This window comes from Pyxicephalus adspersus, chromosome 4, assembly GCF_032062135.1.
Source record: "Pyxicephalus adspersus chromosome 4, UCB_Pads_2.0, whole genome shotgun sequence".
Classification (NCBI taxonomy): Eukaryota; Metazoa; Chordata; class Amphibia; order Anura; family Pyxicephalidae; genus Pyxicephalus; species Pyxicephalus adspersus.
In genome coordinates, this window is record NC_092861.1 from 26,727,968 (window position 1) to 26,746,453 (window position 18,486).

General features: G+C 36.5%; 1 protein-coding gene across 2 annotated transcripts in view; it reads right to left on the reverse strand.

Moving 5' to 3' along the window:
* LOC140328199 (ephrin type-A receptor 3-like) overlaps nt 1-18,486 on the reverse strand; it is a 121,755-nt gene that overhangs the window by 83,534 nt on the left and 19,735 nt on the right. The window contains exons 2-4 of one of the 2 annotated variants that reach the window (XM_072407603.1): nt 13,335-13,382; nt 9,078-9,142; nt 7,404-8,064 (exon numbers count right to left, since the gene is read on the reverse strand). In XM_072407603.1, coding sequence (XP_072263704.1) covers nt 7,404-8,064; nt 9,078-9,142; nt 13,335-13,382 — 774 coding nt within the window. The remainder of the gene's footprint in view (nt 1-7,403; nt 8,065-9,077; nt 9,143-13,334; nt 13,383-18,486) is intronic. The other variant, XM_072407604.1, reaches the window with a different exon arrangement.

Consider the following 18,486-nt stretch of genomic DNA (forward strand, 5'->3'; position numbering starts at 1 on the left):
CGTTATAAATAGCTTTAACATACTACAACATTTAACAACAATTTTCTTTTTTTAAGGTTAGAGACCGCGCTAACTGCGATTGATTTCATTTGTCATCATGCCTACAAATTGCCTTAATGATCCAGACAGTTTCTGTTACATGTGTGGTTCATTCACGACAAAAGCAGAACGTCGCTAAATTACCACAGAACTTAAAAAGATTTACAGATTATATTTTGGCTGTCCACTTGGTGGCCAGGATAAATATTGGGCTCCACATGTCATCTGTACCAGTTGTACCAACAGACTGCGTGACTGGCTAAATTGGCATAAAGCAGCAATGCCATTTGCAATCCCGATGGTGTGGAGAGAACCGCGAGACCATCTAATCGAATGCTATTTTTTATTAACATACACTTCAATGGTGCTTACGTTTTAGTACAAAATACATGCACAAACAAAGTTAACTATAATAGTACTCATAATTCAGGAACAGTGTGTTTTAGGGAAAAAATGAAAACAATTCAGAAATCTGCTCGAAAAACTAATTTAGAAACGTTTACTGTGGTTACTGTGGTACTTATCAAAAGTAATTTTTTGTTGACCTGTGTTATTATTCTGTTCTGTAAACTGTAACAGAAAACCAGATTCACTAGATTCACGACTGTAAAATGTCTAAATTAGATAAATTTAACACTAATTACAGGTTTTCGACAGTCTGAGTGCTGGATTTGGCCACCAGTGGGGCACTTCATAAATAAACCAACAAGCCTATAATAAATAAATCTCTACTCGCTGCAGACTGCAACACTGAAACATTTCTGAACTATTACCATTCCCGCACAGGCTGTATATTTTTTTTAAATGTAGGCTAGGGTTATCCTGGTTACTGGTTTCACCTCCTAGTATTGCATTAAACTGAAAAATTTCCACCTCCTAGATTGTAAGCTCTTCGGGTAGGGTCCTCCCCTCCTCCTGTGTCACTGTCTCTATCTGTCTGTCATTTGTAACCCCTATTTAATATACAGCACTGCATATTATGTTGGCGCTATATAAATCCTGTTTAATAATAAAAGTTTTAATAATAATAAAAAAGTAATGCGTCCAGTACGGTTAGTGCATATTGTACTGTTCCCTGCATCTAGCCTCTACTGTCCTATACTTATTTGTCACAGGTTTAGATTCGGAACAAATAAGTATAGGACCACAATCAAACTGCATATTGCCTAAAAAGCTATCATCTGTTTGTCAAAACCTTTAAACCTACATTTGCAATACCTTCCGATATGGTTGAATAAGCTGCGTGTGCAGCTTGGGTTCAGAAGTTTTGGCAAGATTTTTTACTCACAGTACCGCCATCTTTAGTTATGCAGAAGAGGGAGGTTAGGTAAGTATAGATCAGTATTTTGGAAGGAACCTGGGAAATTTGAGTGGACCTTTGCATGGTGCGCTTTAAGAAAAAGCAAATGGAAGGGAAAGGAATGAAGAACTACATCATGGCCTGCATAATGAGGTTGTAAATAAAACTCTGAATATTCAATGCATGGTAATCAATAAGAAACATCTGAATTATGGGCAGCAGACCAGGCGCCCTCCTTTCTTCTACTACACAAGTCAGATATTAAACAGATCAATACTCCCACTAATTGGTCTTCTTCCCATGTCACCTGAGCTCTGCTCAATGACACTTAACAGTATGGAGTGGTCCAAGTATGAGATAGCCAATCTGCAAATCAGAAGCCGAGAGAAGCTTTCTTTCATCCTAATCTTAAAGTAAATCTGCCACAAATATGACAATGCAAAATGAAGGTATGATAAAAACAATCCATAAGCATTAAGGAAAAACTGCGTAGAAATTCAATTACTAGATCCAAAAACAAAGGCAGCTGATTTTAATACAATCTCAACTTTTCCTGTAAAAGTCAATCTTGTCTCTGCCCACTTGCACACCAAGCCTTCCTACTGGTTTTTTAATGTTATAAGTAAGTATAAGAAATACTAAATTTTTTAAAGCAATGATCAAAGCAACCACCTATTTTTCTGTGAACTTTCCATGGAATTGATCAAATACTTTTTAAATAATAGGGAAGACAGAATTATTTACATCTATTTTTCATGCAGCTTTGAAAATACACAAATCCTATAAATGCTATGCTGTGGAAATGTTTTCAAGCTGTATATGTTGTTCCTGTTCACATTTTTTTTTAATTTTTAAGTTTAATTCCATGTGAAAGTAACAATACTGTAAATGGCATCATGATAAACTTTTCAGCACATAAGACAATATAAATTTTATTGACTAGTTAGGTCTATTTGTGATTTTTTTCTCCCACAATACATACAGTTTTGTAAAAGGTTCACACATTTTGTAAATTGAATCAAATGGAAAGAATGGGGGACTTAGGGTAAAGGTATGTGAATAAACATAATGTATAAATATACGGTGGGGGACTTTGGTTAAAGTTATGTGAAGAAACATAATTTATAAATACACTCCTGTTGTGCTGCCAGTTTTGCAGCCATATAAACCATGCTTTTATGGTTGCAGTTGGTTGGTTGCTGCTGCAAGTTGGTTGCAGAATGTTAAAAAGCACGTACTACTTCGAAAATCATTTAGGGCAAAGGCAGAACTGAACAATTGGTGAAAGCATGCTAAATTATTGATACTACTTTTAACTCATAGCACCAACAATATTACATGAGGTTCAAGGTACATTTAGTTCTGACACCTAAAAGCATAAATTATTTATCTACAATTCATACTCTAAACCTTGGACCAATATGTAGCCAAGTGCTAAAAATGTCCAGCAATTACAGGTTTAAAGGCACTGTAAGAGCATTTAGCTTCAATGTATTGAGCCATGTTTGTCCCAGTCCAGTATTCAACTGTGGTCTTGGCAGTGCCCCTCCACTAAAGACTATGGTGGAAACAATCGGTTTACATAGTCCTAGGCATAACATAGACACTACAGGCCAATTCCTTTAAACCACAATGCAGCATAAATGCTGTAATAACTATTGATGTTCAATCGCCTAAAGCTACTGATACCATATGTTAGGCCTGGCATAGTGGGCAAACATCAAGAATTAATATTTATGAAGCCATGTACACAAGGCCTAAGCATAGTCCTTTTAAAGCATTCTTTTCAGCTATCTCACAAAAATGGGTGGAACATTAGTAATAATAGTATAAACCACAAAAGAGCAATATAGCATATGTAATAGTGTTCTTGTTGGTCTAGCCATGATATAAGTGTCATACATCTAATCTAGGCATCTCCTGCGCTGTATGTGCCTCCCAGACCGTTGTGCTACTTTACTATGTTTAATCCTGCAGTTAAAGTGCAGCGAGGCAGGTTTAATATCATCAGCTTTTAGCTGTAAGGTCACTGCTTCAGGCTTGAAGGTAGCGAATGCCGAGGGGAATTCTACAAACTCAACTTCAGTTTGCAATCTAAGTAAATTATTCATGGCTCAGAATCGGGACAGAGGAGGCTGCAGCGCTAGCAGCAGATAGAGGGTTGTCACTCGGCAAGCCAGAACAAATGCCCCTCTCTTTATTTTCTCAATACATGACCTCTTTATAATTAACCAGTACATGAAGTTTATACCAGGACAGGAAAAAACCCTGTGTGTGCAGGTATGAAAGCACTTGAATTATTCATAGCCCTAAGCTTCTATAATGGGAGAGATTACATTTAGGGCCAATTTTTTCAGGCAAAAGTACATCGTTGTCTTGCCACCATGACATGTCCCAAAACATATTTCCATGTAATAATACACACCAACATACAGATCTATAAATGAAGCCTAGGGGACCACTGAGAAGAAAAGAAGGACATAGGATTTGGGTTAAGGAACAGTTGGGATTTTTACATCTTTGCTATATCACGTAAAAACCCAATTGTTATATTTTTGGTGTAAAATATAAATCAACATTTAGATTCATAAATAAATGAAACAAAACAATAACACCTTGCAAATCTAATAAAATATTAGGTATTGTCTAAAGTGATAAAGGTGGGTTTACATATGCAAACAAGTAAAGTAGCTCTAAACTCAGAACTTCTAAAGCTCTGTACAGATACTAGATTTCTGTTTCTCAAAGTGACCATTTATGATTGTTTTAGCTGAAAATGTGTCAGAACAGTGGTTTGAACTTTGAACGTTCCACTGTGTCAGATCACTGTATGACCACTAGCAACAGCTATTGTATTACAATGGGGAGGACAGGGCAGGACACATCCCTTTCGTCCTCACTTCTCCATAAAACAGACAACCATATTGGAGTATACTAACTGTACAGTGCTCATTCATTCCCACTCTCACTTACAATCATTTCAGCCAACAATCATTGGGTGTCTATATGCAGTTTTAACTTACAGGTAGTCCCCGGGTTAAGGACATCCGATATACAGATGACTACTAGATACGAACCAGGCTTCCCTGCTCACTTGTGTGCAGGACGGTGGCTTGGAGGGGGTAGGGGGCAGGTTGTGGGTGATCTAAGGGGGGTGAGCTCTCTCTGCAGCCTCTTGTAACTCTTTAATGACCAAGACAAACTCTGCAGTTTGCATAGGAAAGTACAGCTTGCTCCAAAAGTTATTTAATGTCTAGGCTCCAAATTGTTTTTTTTTATTTTTTTTGCTTTGTTTGTGATTAGCTCACAGTGAGGATTTTATACAGTAACTGACACCACACTGCATAATAATATGTTGAGAAAAACATCTGTCCTAACTGCATTTATTAAAATAATGCACCTGTTCCGACTTACATACAAATTCAACTTAAGAACAAACCTACAGTCCCTATCTCTTATGTAACCCAGGGACTACCTGTAATTAATTCCTAATATTTAGTCCCATTTATATGGTAAACATACTATTGAAAGCTTTTTGGTTTATCCATTCAATAAGTGCTCAAATTATGTTGCAGATCTTGCTTGAAATCTTGTCAGCTGTTCTTTTTTCCTGTGCTGCATTCTATTCAGAACAGTTCCCAGGTTGCAATGCTGCTTACCATGGATATAGTAAGGTGAGGGAGTGTGATGTTCTGTAGTGCACAAAGATAGTTGGAAACAATAAAGCTGATAACAATCAGCATACGCAAAGAGTACAGGATGTTTTTTATAAAGTGGACCTATCCCCCAAAAAAACGATTTTGGGCGATATAACTGCCTGCTCCTTTACATTTAAAAAAAAAAGATATGATAATTTTTGTGTGTGTTTTTAAATACTTTTTAATACTATAGAAAATAATAAATACTCCCTCTCACTTCTGTAGTTTGAAGAAAGTTTGGAAAGTAATCTCTCAGCATCCTGGGATACCTATGTCACATATCCTAGGGGACTGCAGGATTTTACAAAGGAAACTTGTGTAACCTCCTGATCTTGTTCTGGGCATGTGCAAGATTGGGCACTGCATCTTTAGTGGGGGTTCCAGAATCATAAATGACCAAGTGTTCACTCTCATGCATGTGCAGAACAAAATCAGATACTTCCGTTAGCATCCTGTGTACAATCCCGCAGCCTCCCATATTATTTAAAATAGGTATCCCAGATTGCTATGGAATTACCCCTCAAACCTCGCTGATGCAAGAATCCTAGAAGTGGGGAAAGATGTATAACATTTTTTTATAATTTAACACAAAAACAAAAGTTTGAAAATGTAAACATATAAAATTAAGTTTTTGGTTATAGATCCACTTAACTGGTATATTTATTAGACCAAAAAGATACAAATAGTAAACTATTCCCTTTTCTATTTGGTATGGGTAAGGTAAGTACGGCAATACTTAGTGCAATGAAATATGTCATAATTTTCCATTAAACAGTGCTTTGGATAAGCCCAGCCACTTTTATAATAAAACTTTGTAGCTAAAGTACATTAGCTAATTTAAGGCTGCAGATCAGGAAGTCGAAAGCCCAACAACGTCTCAGTGCTTTATTTTACAAAATTCCCTAGGCAAAATCTTAATTTCTGTTGCAGATAAAGCAATCCATAGTTGGGTTAAATGGGAGCACCAAGGGGTATTCTGAAGTGGTTTAAACAGTGTAATATGCTTTTTCCCGTCACTATCTGTCCAACCTACGATCTGTCCCTGAGTACTTCTTGAACTGAGTGTCTGAAGTGTGGAGGACTGGTCTCCAATCACTTCTACATTATAATCTCTAGTAATGGATTTGAGAATACAGCTACATTTAAAGCCCAATAAATCAATTGTTCCGAGAGCTCTTCCTGGCAGGTATCAATTACACCTTATTTCTAAATTAATTTTAGGATTCATATTTCCCAGTTATTTACTGATGTTAGTACAGTTTAAAGAAGGATTTTCCCCAGCTACCATTACGAGAATATTTCCCATTTATGGGCTAGTGACTAATTGTTTAAATGGTATGCTATTATATCAGAATTAGATTTTTTTTCTACCTTTATTAACTCCAACAGAGATTAGGGTACCTGTAATGCAATGGTCACATAATAGGGCTGTACATTTAGATGAGGGTCATGTCGAAACATATATTGGCCAAGAACAAGGATTACATTTGTTAGGTTATAGGGTATAGGTATCATATATTTTTCTTACAGTTTCATAACATCACAGTAAGAAAACATATTTTTAAGTATGCGCAAATTAGATTGTGTGTGCTTAAAGCTAGACTCTGGAATAAATAACTGGACTCCAACTCTTGCAGTCCAGGCTGCAAAGCTCACTTCAATGAAATAATATTGTGAGTACAGGCATCATGGGCTATTCCTATTGCTTTTTCTAAAGGCAACATAATATAAAAGACACTTTGCATAACTGAGGACCTAGTATCAGAGCAAAATAAAGAGTATTATACAAGACCATACGGCAACCTAAAGACATCTGAAAAGGAAAGAGTTTGAAAAGGAGCAAAGCCTGGTGCTTGGGGATGCTTCTTGTATAATATATGATTCCAGTAAGGTTACAGCTTGACATCTGATCTTGATTTACTAATAGTTTAGGCTGTTTATTCAGCAAAGTGGATTCTCATTTTAAAAGAGGATTCTCCTCAAGTGAATAGGGAGAAAATTTACTTTGAAAAGAACTCCAATTTTTACACGATTTTATCTTGAACACTACAGGTGTCAGTGAAGCTTTACCTCCTGAAAATTCCTTCACTAAGTTGTAATTTACTTTACATATTTTTCCCCCAAATTTTTTTAAGGTAAAATTTATTCTCCTTAATTTATTTTAAGCAGAGAAGCAATTGAAACATAGCCAACTTTAAAGAACTTGTAATGTCTGAAAACATATTTTCAACTACGTGTTGAAGTTATACTTTCACTGGCATCTGGAGAGACTCCAGTAAAACTGTATTAATCAACAGCAAAAAAAACCAAAAACTGATAAAAACCATACATTCTGTTTTTTAACAAGAATGAAGAAGCAAACTTACGTTGGCAGACATTCCTCTTCTCTTCAAAACCTGGTTTGCAGGAACAGCGCCCAATGGGTACCAGCCAGCCTCCATCAGCACTGCAGTACATCTTGGGCACATCAAACTCCTCTGAGTTATTGACACATGTTCCTTTAACTTCCACCAATGCTGAATCCCCTCCAGTAACAGTGTCAGGAAATCGGGCCAAGTTACGAATGGTCGTAGGACACTTCTTGTAGAAGACCCGAACAGATACCAAAGCAATACAAGCTCCAACATCTTGAAAAGCCAAATAGAAACCTTTCTTGTACAAGTTACTAATGTCTCTTATTTCTGTATTGAGCTTCATGACCCGGTCGCCAACATCCACTTGTGTAAAACTTTCATCTGCTGCGATAGTGTCAATCTTAATGAATTGATTCTCATGAATGTGCCAAAGGTTACTGTTATTGGATTCATAATAGTACATGTTAAAAGTTTCCTTGCAGGTACCCGATACCCCTGGTAGACTATTGCAGTCTCTCAAGGTAAATTTGATCTCAATATATACACGTTGGGCCTCTCCTCTGGGGATCCAACTGGTTCTTAACCAGTTATTTTGGTTGACTTCTAATACATTGCAGACTTGGTACGTTCTCATGGGCGTGTTTCTTTCGTCCATTACACTGATTTCTTCCCACTGGTATGAATGAACACAAATATAAATGAGTATAAAAGAGAAAACAAACATTAATAGTTGTTGAAACTGAACTACGAGGAAAATAGAAAAATTACTCAATTTACATATTACTCCACTTCAACTACAGTTGGACTTTCCCTGTACTGCAAAAGGTAAAATGATGAATGTAATGTTTTTGCCTAGAGCACCAGTAAAAGCTTCTCTGGCAGCAGATACCCTTAGCTTCCCTTTACCATTTTGGCCCTGATTTATCAAAGCTCTCCCAAGGCTAGAAAGGATATATTAGTGAAGCTGGGTGATCCAGCAAACCTGAAATGGATCTGAACCAGAATTGAAAACCTTTGCTAACAAAGAGCTAATGACTATTAGAAAATCCATTCCAGGTTTGCTGGATCACCCAGCTTCACTGATGAAAGTGTATCCTCTCCAGCCTTGAAGAGCTTTAATAAATCAGGGCCATTGTGTTATGGGAATGTCCATTGCTGCTTATGCATTGTAGCCATTATGTCAAGCCTGCAACCAATGAAGTGTCGTAGCTCTTCAACTATTAAGAGACTTTAGCAGTCTGGTCACAGGAAGCCAGCCGGAGCTAGTTAAGTTCATGTTTTTTTCTGGTCCCCCAGACAAAGAGATCATTTAAATTTTGCAATGCAATGGGGGCCCATTTGCCGGAATAATTTTTCGTAGTCCTAAATATGAACTCCAAAGAAAAACATCAAACACCCTTTCAGTTACATCATATATATGTATTCTAATGAGCTTTACCAGCTAAATACCCTGTATAAGATATTTTTTACGCATCCTATTGTCACTTTACTTTTAGCAATATCTTCTCCAGTCCAGGGTGGCCACAGCCCATGTGTCAAGGTTTGTATGACAACAATACAGACATAAGTACATGCATGTTTTCTCAAACTGGTAATTTGAATTTGGCTAGCTTGGAATATAATGTTGGACCGAAAGGATCCTCAATTAAACTGTACATTAGAAAGATATGCATTTCTTATACTAACCCCTTCTGATGGATATGCCACCCATCCCAGGTCTCCTGCAGCTGACATAGAATCAAGTAAGGTTACTGTAAGAGAAACAGAAAACAAACACTTAGAATTTTAAACCACGATTGTGTAATGATGACACACAATTCCACATTCATCAACTGTTAAATTTCATTACATTCATACAAAATAAAGCTTTAATAAAAATCTACTTCTCAGTTTGGCACTGATATTGTGTATTTTTCTAAATATCTTCATAGAATAGCAAGTGAAATCATTAGTATACATGATGAAAGGCTTCATCAAACAAGCATATATTGTAAATTGTATTTCAAATGCAGTTGATCCTCAATTTATTTTGATAGAACAAGTTACATAATAGTGTGGAACAATGTTCATTAAGAACAAAATGCATTTTCAGAATTTTTGCAAAGCTGACCTGAATTTTTTATTAATGGCAACTGAATGAAGACTTAAACATCAGCAAATTTTGAAATGTGCTAACAACTGGACTAAGCAGACTGGCTCGACTACCTCAGTCAAGAAATGATAAGTGTGCAAACCGGAGACGAATTGACTTTTTTTTTTTTTTTTTTGCTTATTTCCACACATCTAAATTGCACCCGTGCAGTAGTTGTGACGCTAATTTTACAAACGTATAGAGGACAACTGATTTTGTAGGTATAGGTGAAACCAGAGTACCCAGAAAAAAACCCATGCAAACTCCTGGCAGAGAGTGTCCTAGCCAGGATTTGAACCTAGGGCTCAGCACTTTATAGGTGAGGCTGCTAACCACTGAGCCATCTATGCCAACCTTAAAAAAAAGCTGTCTTAAAAGAAATTGTTAGAATACCCCTTGACTCATTATATTAAGGAACCTTTGGACAAACAACCTCATTTAATTATTTTATCTGCCCTTCTGGTCCTAAAATGCACACATCTATGTCAGCACAGCTTCTCTGATCCCAGCCTAGGACTCAGTACTTCCCCTGCTTTCCGCTTTTGTCTGCATGTTGTTTGCTAGCACATGTGAATGCAGTGCAGCTGATTGGCTCATATAATAGTTCTATATTACAGTTCTATACTATAGTTCCATATTACAGAGAGTTAAATTAGCTTTTGGGGACAATAGCTGTTTTTCCAAGTATATATATATATTTTTAAATATATATATATACATATATATATATATATATAAATATATTTATATATTTTAATTTTCAAATATATAACCACGTTATTAGTATTTTTATAAACAAATACAGTTATCAAAATCTTCGTGACTTTCGGCAACTTTAATTTAAGTTATTAAACACATGAACATCTTGTGAATGTATTGTACACATATTTGCAATTAGTAGCATAATATCTGAGGGAAGTAACATATTGCAAAAGCTAATATTATATTGACTTAAGTAAAACATAAATCATACTACATGTTTGGATTTCCATATTCTGAAAAAAAACAGGCATTCCTCATTTGCCACAAAAACATTTCATTAAGACGGTAGTATGGGAAAAAATAGTCTAAAGAAGGTAAAAGAACACCAAAAGTCCACCCTCCTTAACTTTAAATGTAGCCTACTATTGTCAGAATCGGTCTTTTCTGATAGGGAATCACCGCAGGCTGCAGTCATTTATTGTGAATTTAATTTTACAAGATTAACAGCTGCTGCCAGAGTTGGGATGATAACGGGAATTTCATTTATATGTGTCCAAATTTTAGACAACAAGGGTCTAATGTATGTGGGTACCTTTTCCATGGTTTAGTATTAGCACTAGTAATTCATATTCTCATGGAAACATTACAATTCTTATAATTCCTAAATCATACCCCTTCACAATATATATATATATATATATATATATATATATATATATATATATATATATACTGACATAGACTTAGTCCTAAAGTGAAATGCTAAGAACCGTATCATAGAGCAATGTATTGCAACAAGCTTTCGAAGACCATTTTGTAAACGGGGTGTCACAAAAAGTGAAAACTGCTTACTAACTGCTCTTAGTAATTCCCCATTGAGTGATATGAACACCTTATACAGAAGCCAGCAAAATCACAGATTTATATATAACACTAATAACTATTCCTTTGTCTGCCAGCCATATATCAAAACTGTATATGTCATGGGCTGGAAGCAGTAGGTAATGATGGAAGTGAGGGCTTATACTGCTGAAACAATTAATGGAAGGAATTGTACAGATACTATCACAAGCTTGGTGAATCAAAAGATTTCTTTTATTCATCGTTCTATGAATTTGATCTATTTGGAGTTTCAAAATTAAAACCTTTATGCTCACAACTATTGCCACTTGGTCATGACCTCCTAATGAAGTACATTTCTTTGCTCAGCTGTTCCAGACCTTGTTATAATACATAACTTTGACTATAATTCTTCCAATGATGTGGCAATAGTGGGTCTGATAACTACATGGCCACGTCTTTGCTTCTCCTCAAAGAAACAGGTCTTCTCTTCTTGAGGCTAAACCAACCTCTAACTAAATTTATTAGCCCTGTCTATCCCACAAATTGTCACCAATGGTTCTGAAAACTTCAGTAGGACTGTAAATCAAATAAACTGGGTGAGAAAAAAATGCAGGAAACAGAAGGAAAATTGAGCAGCTGCACTTAGACAGATAAAATATAATAATAAAATTTCCTAACAGAAGCTAATTGTAGCCCGTATACCCCCCCTTGGCCATATAGCAGGTTTTTTTAAAACCAACAATAAAAGATATTCAAACTGCAAAGAGTCCAAGCATAATGAATTGGCATGGTAGAGAAAACTGTGGGCTCTTTATTTCAGAGTTCCATCTTTTAAAAGCTTCTTTGGATAGAGTGGGAAAGGATTAGTTTGGGATCTTAGTTTCTGGCTGTGATTCTCTTGGAAACATTTCCCCTCTCTTTTTGTTAGAACACATACAAGAATACATTTTACAGACCAAGGACTAAAAGTTAGAACGCCCAGCAATATTGTTACCATTGCACCATTTTTCTCATCAGCTCCTCCATTTTTGTTCTGGTGTCATAGGGGCAGAACAAATATCTCTCAGGTAATCTCACAGAAAGTAATAAAATCTAAAAAAACGATAACTGTTTATCTTTAAAGGCTTAACTCTTCTCTCAGTGTGTATATGAAGCTGCAGAAGATCCAATATCATCAAACCATTTTCTTTGTAGCCTGACAGTCCCTTGTTCAACAAGCCATCCTTTGGCTACTCAGTTCCCCATTTCTCAATACCTGCTCAAACAGATTTGCCTATTTACCAGCCCTTTTTTCAAACTCAGAGGACACCCGTACCACAAATGGGTTCCCCACACTCCACAACACCTCCAAAACCACTACCTTACAGAAAACCAGCTTCCAACCAAATCACCGCATAAAGCACCAACTACAAAAAGAGGACAGGTGAGTGGGAAACTTTCTAGTTTTTTATCTCCCTGACCCCTCCTTTCTCCTTTTTCACCCCCAATTAGCTCAGTAACCCCCTTTCTTCTAGCATTATTTTGCACCACAAACATTGCTCTTGGCACCCTGTCATGAAGGCATTACTCCATCACTCCTTCTCGCCTTTGTTCTGCAACAACAATGTATAGCACCCTGACGATCCTTCTGATTAACCTGTATGGCATGGCCCAAGACTGATGATATCAAATGTAAAAAAAGTTTACCTAAAAAATATAATAGACATTTTGGAGAAAAGGACAGTGGAACTTGTAAAGGCAAAACAGAAGTACTTTGTACAGTGTATTTCAATAATGACTGCAAACTCCAATATAAAAATCCAATAATAAGTGCTCATACATGTAGATGCTACAAATGAACAACATGTACCCCTGCAACTTACTAAGAGCTAATTTGTGCCAGCTGAAGTGTCATATAATTACTAATTAGGCCTGCTACCACTATTCAAAGCTAGATTGTTAATTAGTAGGTACAAGTAAAACTGAGAGCCAACAGGGTAGGCAAAATTGATGTTTTTTGGGCATTTATTTAGTTTTCACTTTAAATTTCTCCTAAAGGTTACAGAAGCCATTTTTTTAATTATTCTTTTTTAATTTTTTTTTAACAACACTTTTTTAATAAGTCCCAACATACTATATGCAGTATCAATGCTATGGGTAGACACTGGTAATGAACATGGACACAAATGACGACATTGTACATAGATCTACACAGTCCTGGGTTCAGTGACCCCTATGACAGACGTATGACCACTATGTGATGATATGTCTACACAAGTGCCTCTCACCTGTACATGATGTAAGAACACAGGGGTGCAGTGCATCGGACGGCAGTACTGTATTAAGAAAAACAAAGACATGTCATTCCCCTATACAATGTCAGCAATGGAGGATAATACTTGCCTCCTGTTTGAATAACATTCTGGTAACTCCTGGGCTGGATGATATGTTACATTAGAATGACCTAGACGAGTCTTGCAGCCTTCTAAAGCAATGGTCATACTCAATAAAAAAAAATCTCAATTGCAGCATTATCTAAGAGATTATTTCTGATTGGTTGGCATAGCTTACTGTGCATTGCATATCTTTGCATTCATCTTTATCATTTCTCTTTGCATTGATTTTTTTACTAAAGATTTATTTATTGACATATGCAGATTTAAAGGTCACAGTTAATTGTTATGGGACGAATAATGCAATGAGGAATGCTGGTTACCCTTTGAAAAGATCACATTTTTGCTATCATTTTATTTTGTTTCAAATAATAAAACAAGCACTTGTTTGCTAAACACAATTGTATTATTTCCATATGCTGTTTTTCATTAAAGTCCAACCACTAAAAATTGTATATATCCTGTTTTCCTCTTTACTCCTTAAAGAGGATCTATGATTAAAACTTTGAGCAAAAGGAGCAATTAAGTACCTGTCAAAAAAATATATAATGGTTTGCTATCAAAGTGATCATCATTTTAGCAACTTTTTTTCATACAAAGATGCACTGACCTGCACTGAGTGTGGGGTTTTATAGCATTACACGGGTTCTTGAGGAGTTAAAAAGTTAAAGGTCTAGGAGAAGCTCGCAACACAAAAATTCTGATTTCAGATCAATCAGGATATAAGACCAGATTTTTAAATTCCAAGTCAGAATTTGTATATTTTAAAAGAGCCGTACTATGCGTGTCAATGACAGGTAATGCAATGTTGGATCAAAGCTTGGATTGCTCAAATTCCAAGTTCCAATCAAGTGTCAGAATAGTTCCAATCTGATTTGCAATCAACTCTGATTGGAACTATCCAACCATCACTAGTCTCTGGGAAATTACTTATTATATACAAAACCTATGAAAAAATTGTGAGCAGACAGATCATTTATTGAGGAAGGGACAAGCAACGTAAAATACACTTACCTGCCTTATCACAATGTATTTGCTACACTCACCTGTCCTTTTTCCATTGTGGGTCCTCATCTGGGTTCCCATATTTCAGCCATTGTAACACCCTCACCTGCACAAGAATTCAATCTTGTGAACCATTTCCACCAGCCAGGGGTATACCAGGATACCAGACATGGCACAATGAGAAAATATTGCAACAGACATGTACAGTAAGTATAATTTATTGCAAAAAGGACATCAACTATCCTGTCTACAATAATGAACCTGTGAGCTCACAATTTTCTCTCATTTAAGTTTAGTTCCTCTTTAATAACTCTTATACTAGGTATATGGACTTCAGAAAGGAAAGATAATTTAGATATGATTATATGGGTATAAATATAACATTGTTGATAATATGTAGTTGTTAGTTAGCATAAACACTGGTCCTCGTTCCTACAACAAAAAGAACATAGCAGATGCAGTAAAAATCCAATCACGAGTTACACAATTAAATCTGAAAGTTGGTTGGTTTCCATAGGCAGTGCCAATATATTCCCCTATAAGAATATCCCAATGTAGTGCACATGGTACGTTATATGATTTTTAGGGATCTACCTAGGCAAGGCAAAAAAAGCCGAATGACAATTCAACCTGAAACTATTCCAATGTCACTGCTGCTTTAGGAAGATAGCAGATCGCTATCGATCATGTCTATCTATTGCAACTAAGCATCTGCACACCACAACTTGATGCTATTATTTATATATGAAAGCCAGAACCATACGAGCACTGACTCCCTTGTGAATCAGTGAAAAAGCACTGAGCACTATGCAATTTGGAGACCTGCTTTTTAAATAAATACAATAGGCAGAAAAGGTACATCAAAAAACGTATAGCTATCTATCTTTTGGTAACATTTTGGAAACAATTTGGTAAAATTTTGGTAAAACTGAATTTAAGCATGAAGATTCAAATAGAAAAGAAGATGCAGATCTATATTCATAAAAGTTTGGTGTACATGAAGGAAAGGTATATATAAGAAATATATTAGGGGAGAGAAGAAAAGACAGCAACACAGTAAGGTCTTCCAAAGTACGGGTGAGACGAGTAAACCCTCACCCAATATTTCTTCTTTATTGATACATTACTTTTATGTACTGCAAGTGTGTATGTACATTTCCAATTTTTCATTTCATTTCAATAACATTTTTATCTTCACTTTAGGAAGGTTCTATAAACTTTCCTGAAAGCTTACAATGGTAAATGTGTTAAGTTAGAGAATAAAAGGTATTGCTTTTGACAACTATCCGTCTTCTTTCTATAAATGTTTATGGCTATCAGGACAGCACATGCTTCTCTTATTCACTGTTGTATCCTATTGGTTTAACAAGGAGCTTAAAGGAGTTAAAAATTCTTTCTTTTAGCATTTCAGGTTTCTATAAAGACCTAATAAATAGGTGTTAATGAGTGTTAATATTTTTGATGCTCTTTTCAAAGTACTGATGTGAGTCACACATTGGTTTGAATTAATCAAATAGAGCTCATGCATCTCCAAAGACATATAAACCAACATTTTACAAGTAATTACATTAAATACCCAATGATCAGTAGGGATTAGCAAAAATATTTCTTGTACAAGTAAATTAACCTAAACTGCTCAATACGCATATTTGGGAATTTCAATGGCAGCACAATTTAAAATTTTGCCTAAATAACTCCACTTAACCCCACTGACTAGTGGTTTGCAATATAGAGCTCCTAAATGTTGGACATGCAAACTCTCCTTCTGAAAATTAAAATGTATACCTTAACCTTTCATTTAATATAAGATCACTAGGCATCCTTCAAATTATTTCCTCCAAAAAACTGTTTTGAAATTTCCAAAAAGGACCTTGTTCAATGCCTTATACTAGAGTAAAATGATAATTATACATTATTGGCACTGTTCCATTACAGTTCATTATTATTGTAACCCCCTCCCCAAAGAAAATATGATCTGCCGCTCCTGAAAGTTTTAAAAATGACAAATATGCAAATAAGCAAGCTATCTATTCTCCAAAGATGATGAAATGATCACGTATATGCAAATTAGAAAAAAAATAAACTCCCCATACAAAGTGCAAATCACTCCTTCACATTGACAAAGGAATCGTAACAGCACATTCTTCCATACTGAAGCATCCTTTAAGTGTCTCTTCAATACACAATAGAGAATCTGTGAACATCTGGCACAAACAGAACACAGCAAAAGACCACATTTATTTTTACTGAAGAATAAAAGTGATAAAGCCTGGAAATTTTAAGACATTTTATCCTGAGCCAAAGAATTATTTTAATGCACTGTGTTCCCCAAATGGAAGATGAGGAGTTTGTCTAATATAAAAGATATTGAGTCATTATAATCTCATCTGTACCCTGCAGTCTAATGTCCTTTTCACGGGTTAGTGGAATTTCCAATTTTCACAATCTTTGACATTCTTTTTCTAGAAGGCTAACACCTATTTCCTTTATATGGGAACCTAAGGATTTTCTAACACATTCAGAGAAGAGTTCTCAAGTGTATTTCTTATCTTTCAGTGGAAGCTGTGACCCTAGAAGAAGTTTTTCTAATCAAAATTTAGCACTTAATGGTAAACGCCAGGCAAACAGCTAAATCCACAAATAAATTACTTTGCATGTGTGAGAGGCAGAGGCTGGTTTACCTATCAAGCCATTTGTTCTTTTGTCCCTGCAATTCTGAGATTTAAGCTACCTACTTATATTAAATATTAGACCATCAGACCAGCTCATCTCGGGCGAAAATCTGATATGTGCTGTCCCACGATCAGAATCGACAATTGTGCATGCATATCGAGGACTATACAGTGGGGTGTAGCTCCCTTATTCTCCTCTCTCCATTGAACAGAATGGCCCTGTGTGTACAGTGCTCATTTGTTTATCTGTAACTGCAAATGATCATCAAAGAAAGTTTCTTGCGACAATCATCTCATGTCTATGTGGCATCTGTACATAGCTTTACCTCCTTGACACAAAGAAAAGTGCTGACTGGCAGGAGAGGGAACATTATACTAACCTGCTGCAGTTTCACATTCACATACAAGCCCCCTCCTCACCTCCATTCCCACCCTGTTGTATGGACAAGGAAAGGGGAAGCAGTACGTCGATGAGCTTATATCAATGTAATACCACCATTCTGAACACCTAATTAGCTCCCTGCATCACTTTTCACTTTTTCAGTCTCCACTTTGAGCTCTGCTGTACAGTATGCAGCAAGAGGCTCACACCAAGCCTAGTTCAAGTTCTTATACTGCTTGCAGTATATTAATGATTTTAGATCTGTATATATATATATATATATATGTGCCCTTTCTATCTACTGTAAAGGATGCCAGGGGTGGTGTTAGGAAATACTCATCTGTCCGGCGACTCCGTGCTGGTCACCATCGCAGTAATAAACACTGTTTGTTCTGTCCAGCAATGTCATTTGCAGCAGTCAGGAGAACCAAGATAACAGCAGCCCCTGCTTCCCTTTAGCCATGCAGCCTGATGTATTTTTGGCATCCCCAGCATCCATTGTTGCTCTACGCACAGCTGAAGGGGATTCTAGAGGCTGATCAGCTCCTGACTCTCTCCTGCACAGATATTGGCTGCTGGGACTTTATAGCCTCTCTGCTCCCAGTCACCAGAGCCTTTTGTAATGTATAGCTGGGCTAATCTGTGCTGAAGTGTGGTTTTGTCTGATTTTCTGTTGCTGACCTTGTCTGTTCCTGACCTATCATTTGTATGCAGCCTGGACCGACCTTTTGCCTGTAACTCCGACTCTGATTGTGTTTTTCCCTTGTTTACTTTGTTTGGTGGTCGGATATTCTGTGTATGACCTCTGCTCTGTATTCTGGACTTGGCTCTGTTGGAATCTTGGTACTACTTTATCTATGGGCTCCTGGCTTGCTGCCAGCCCATTCTCAGACACCATCCCTTGTGCAGTAAGTCCAGGGGTCATCCGAGTGCTGAGAGACACACCCAGTGTCCTGAGGCTGAGTGGGGGCTTACTAAAGGTGAAGGC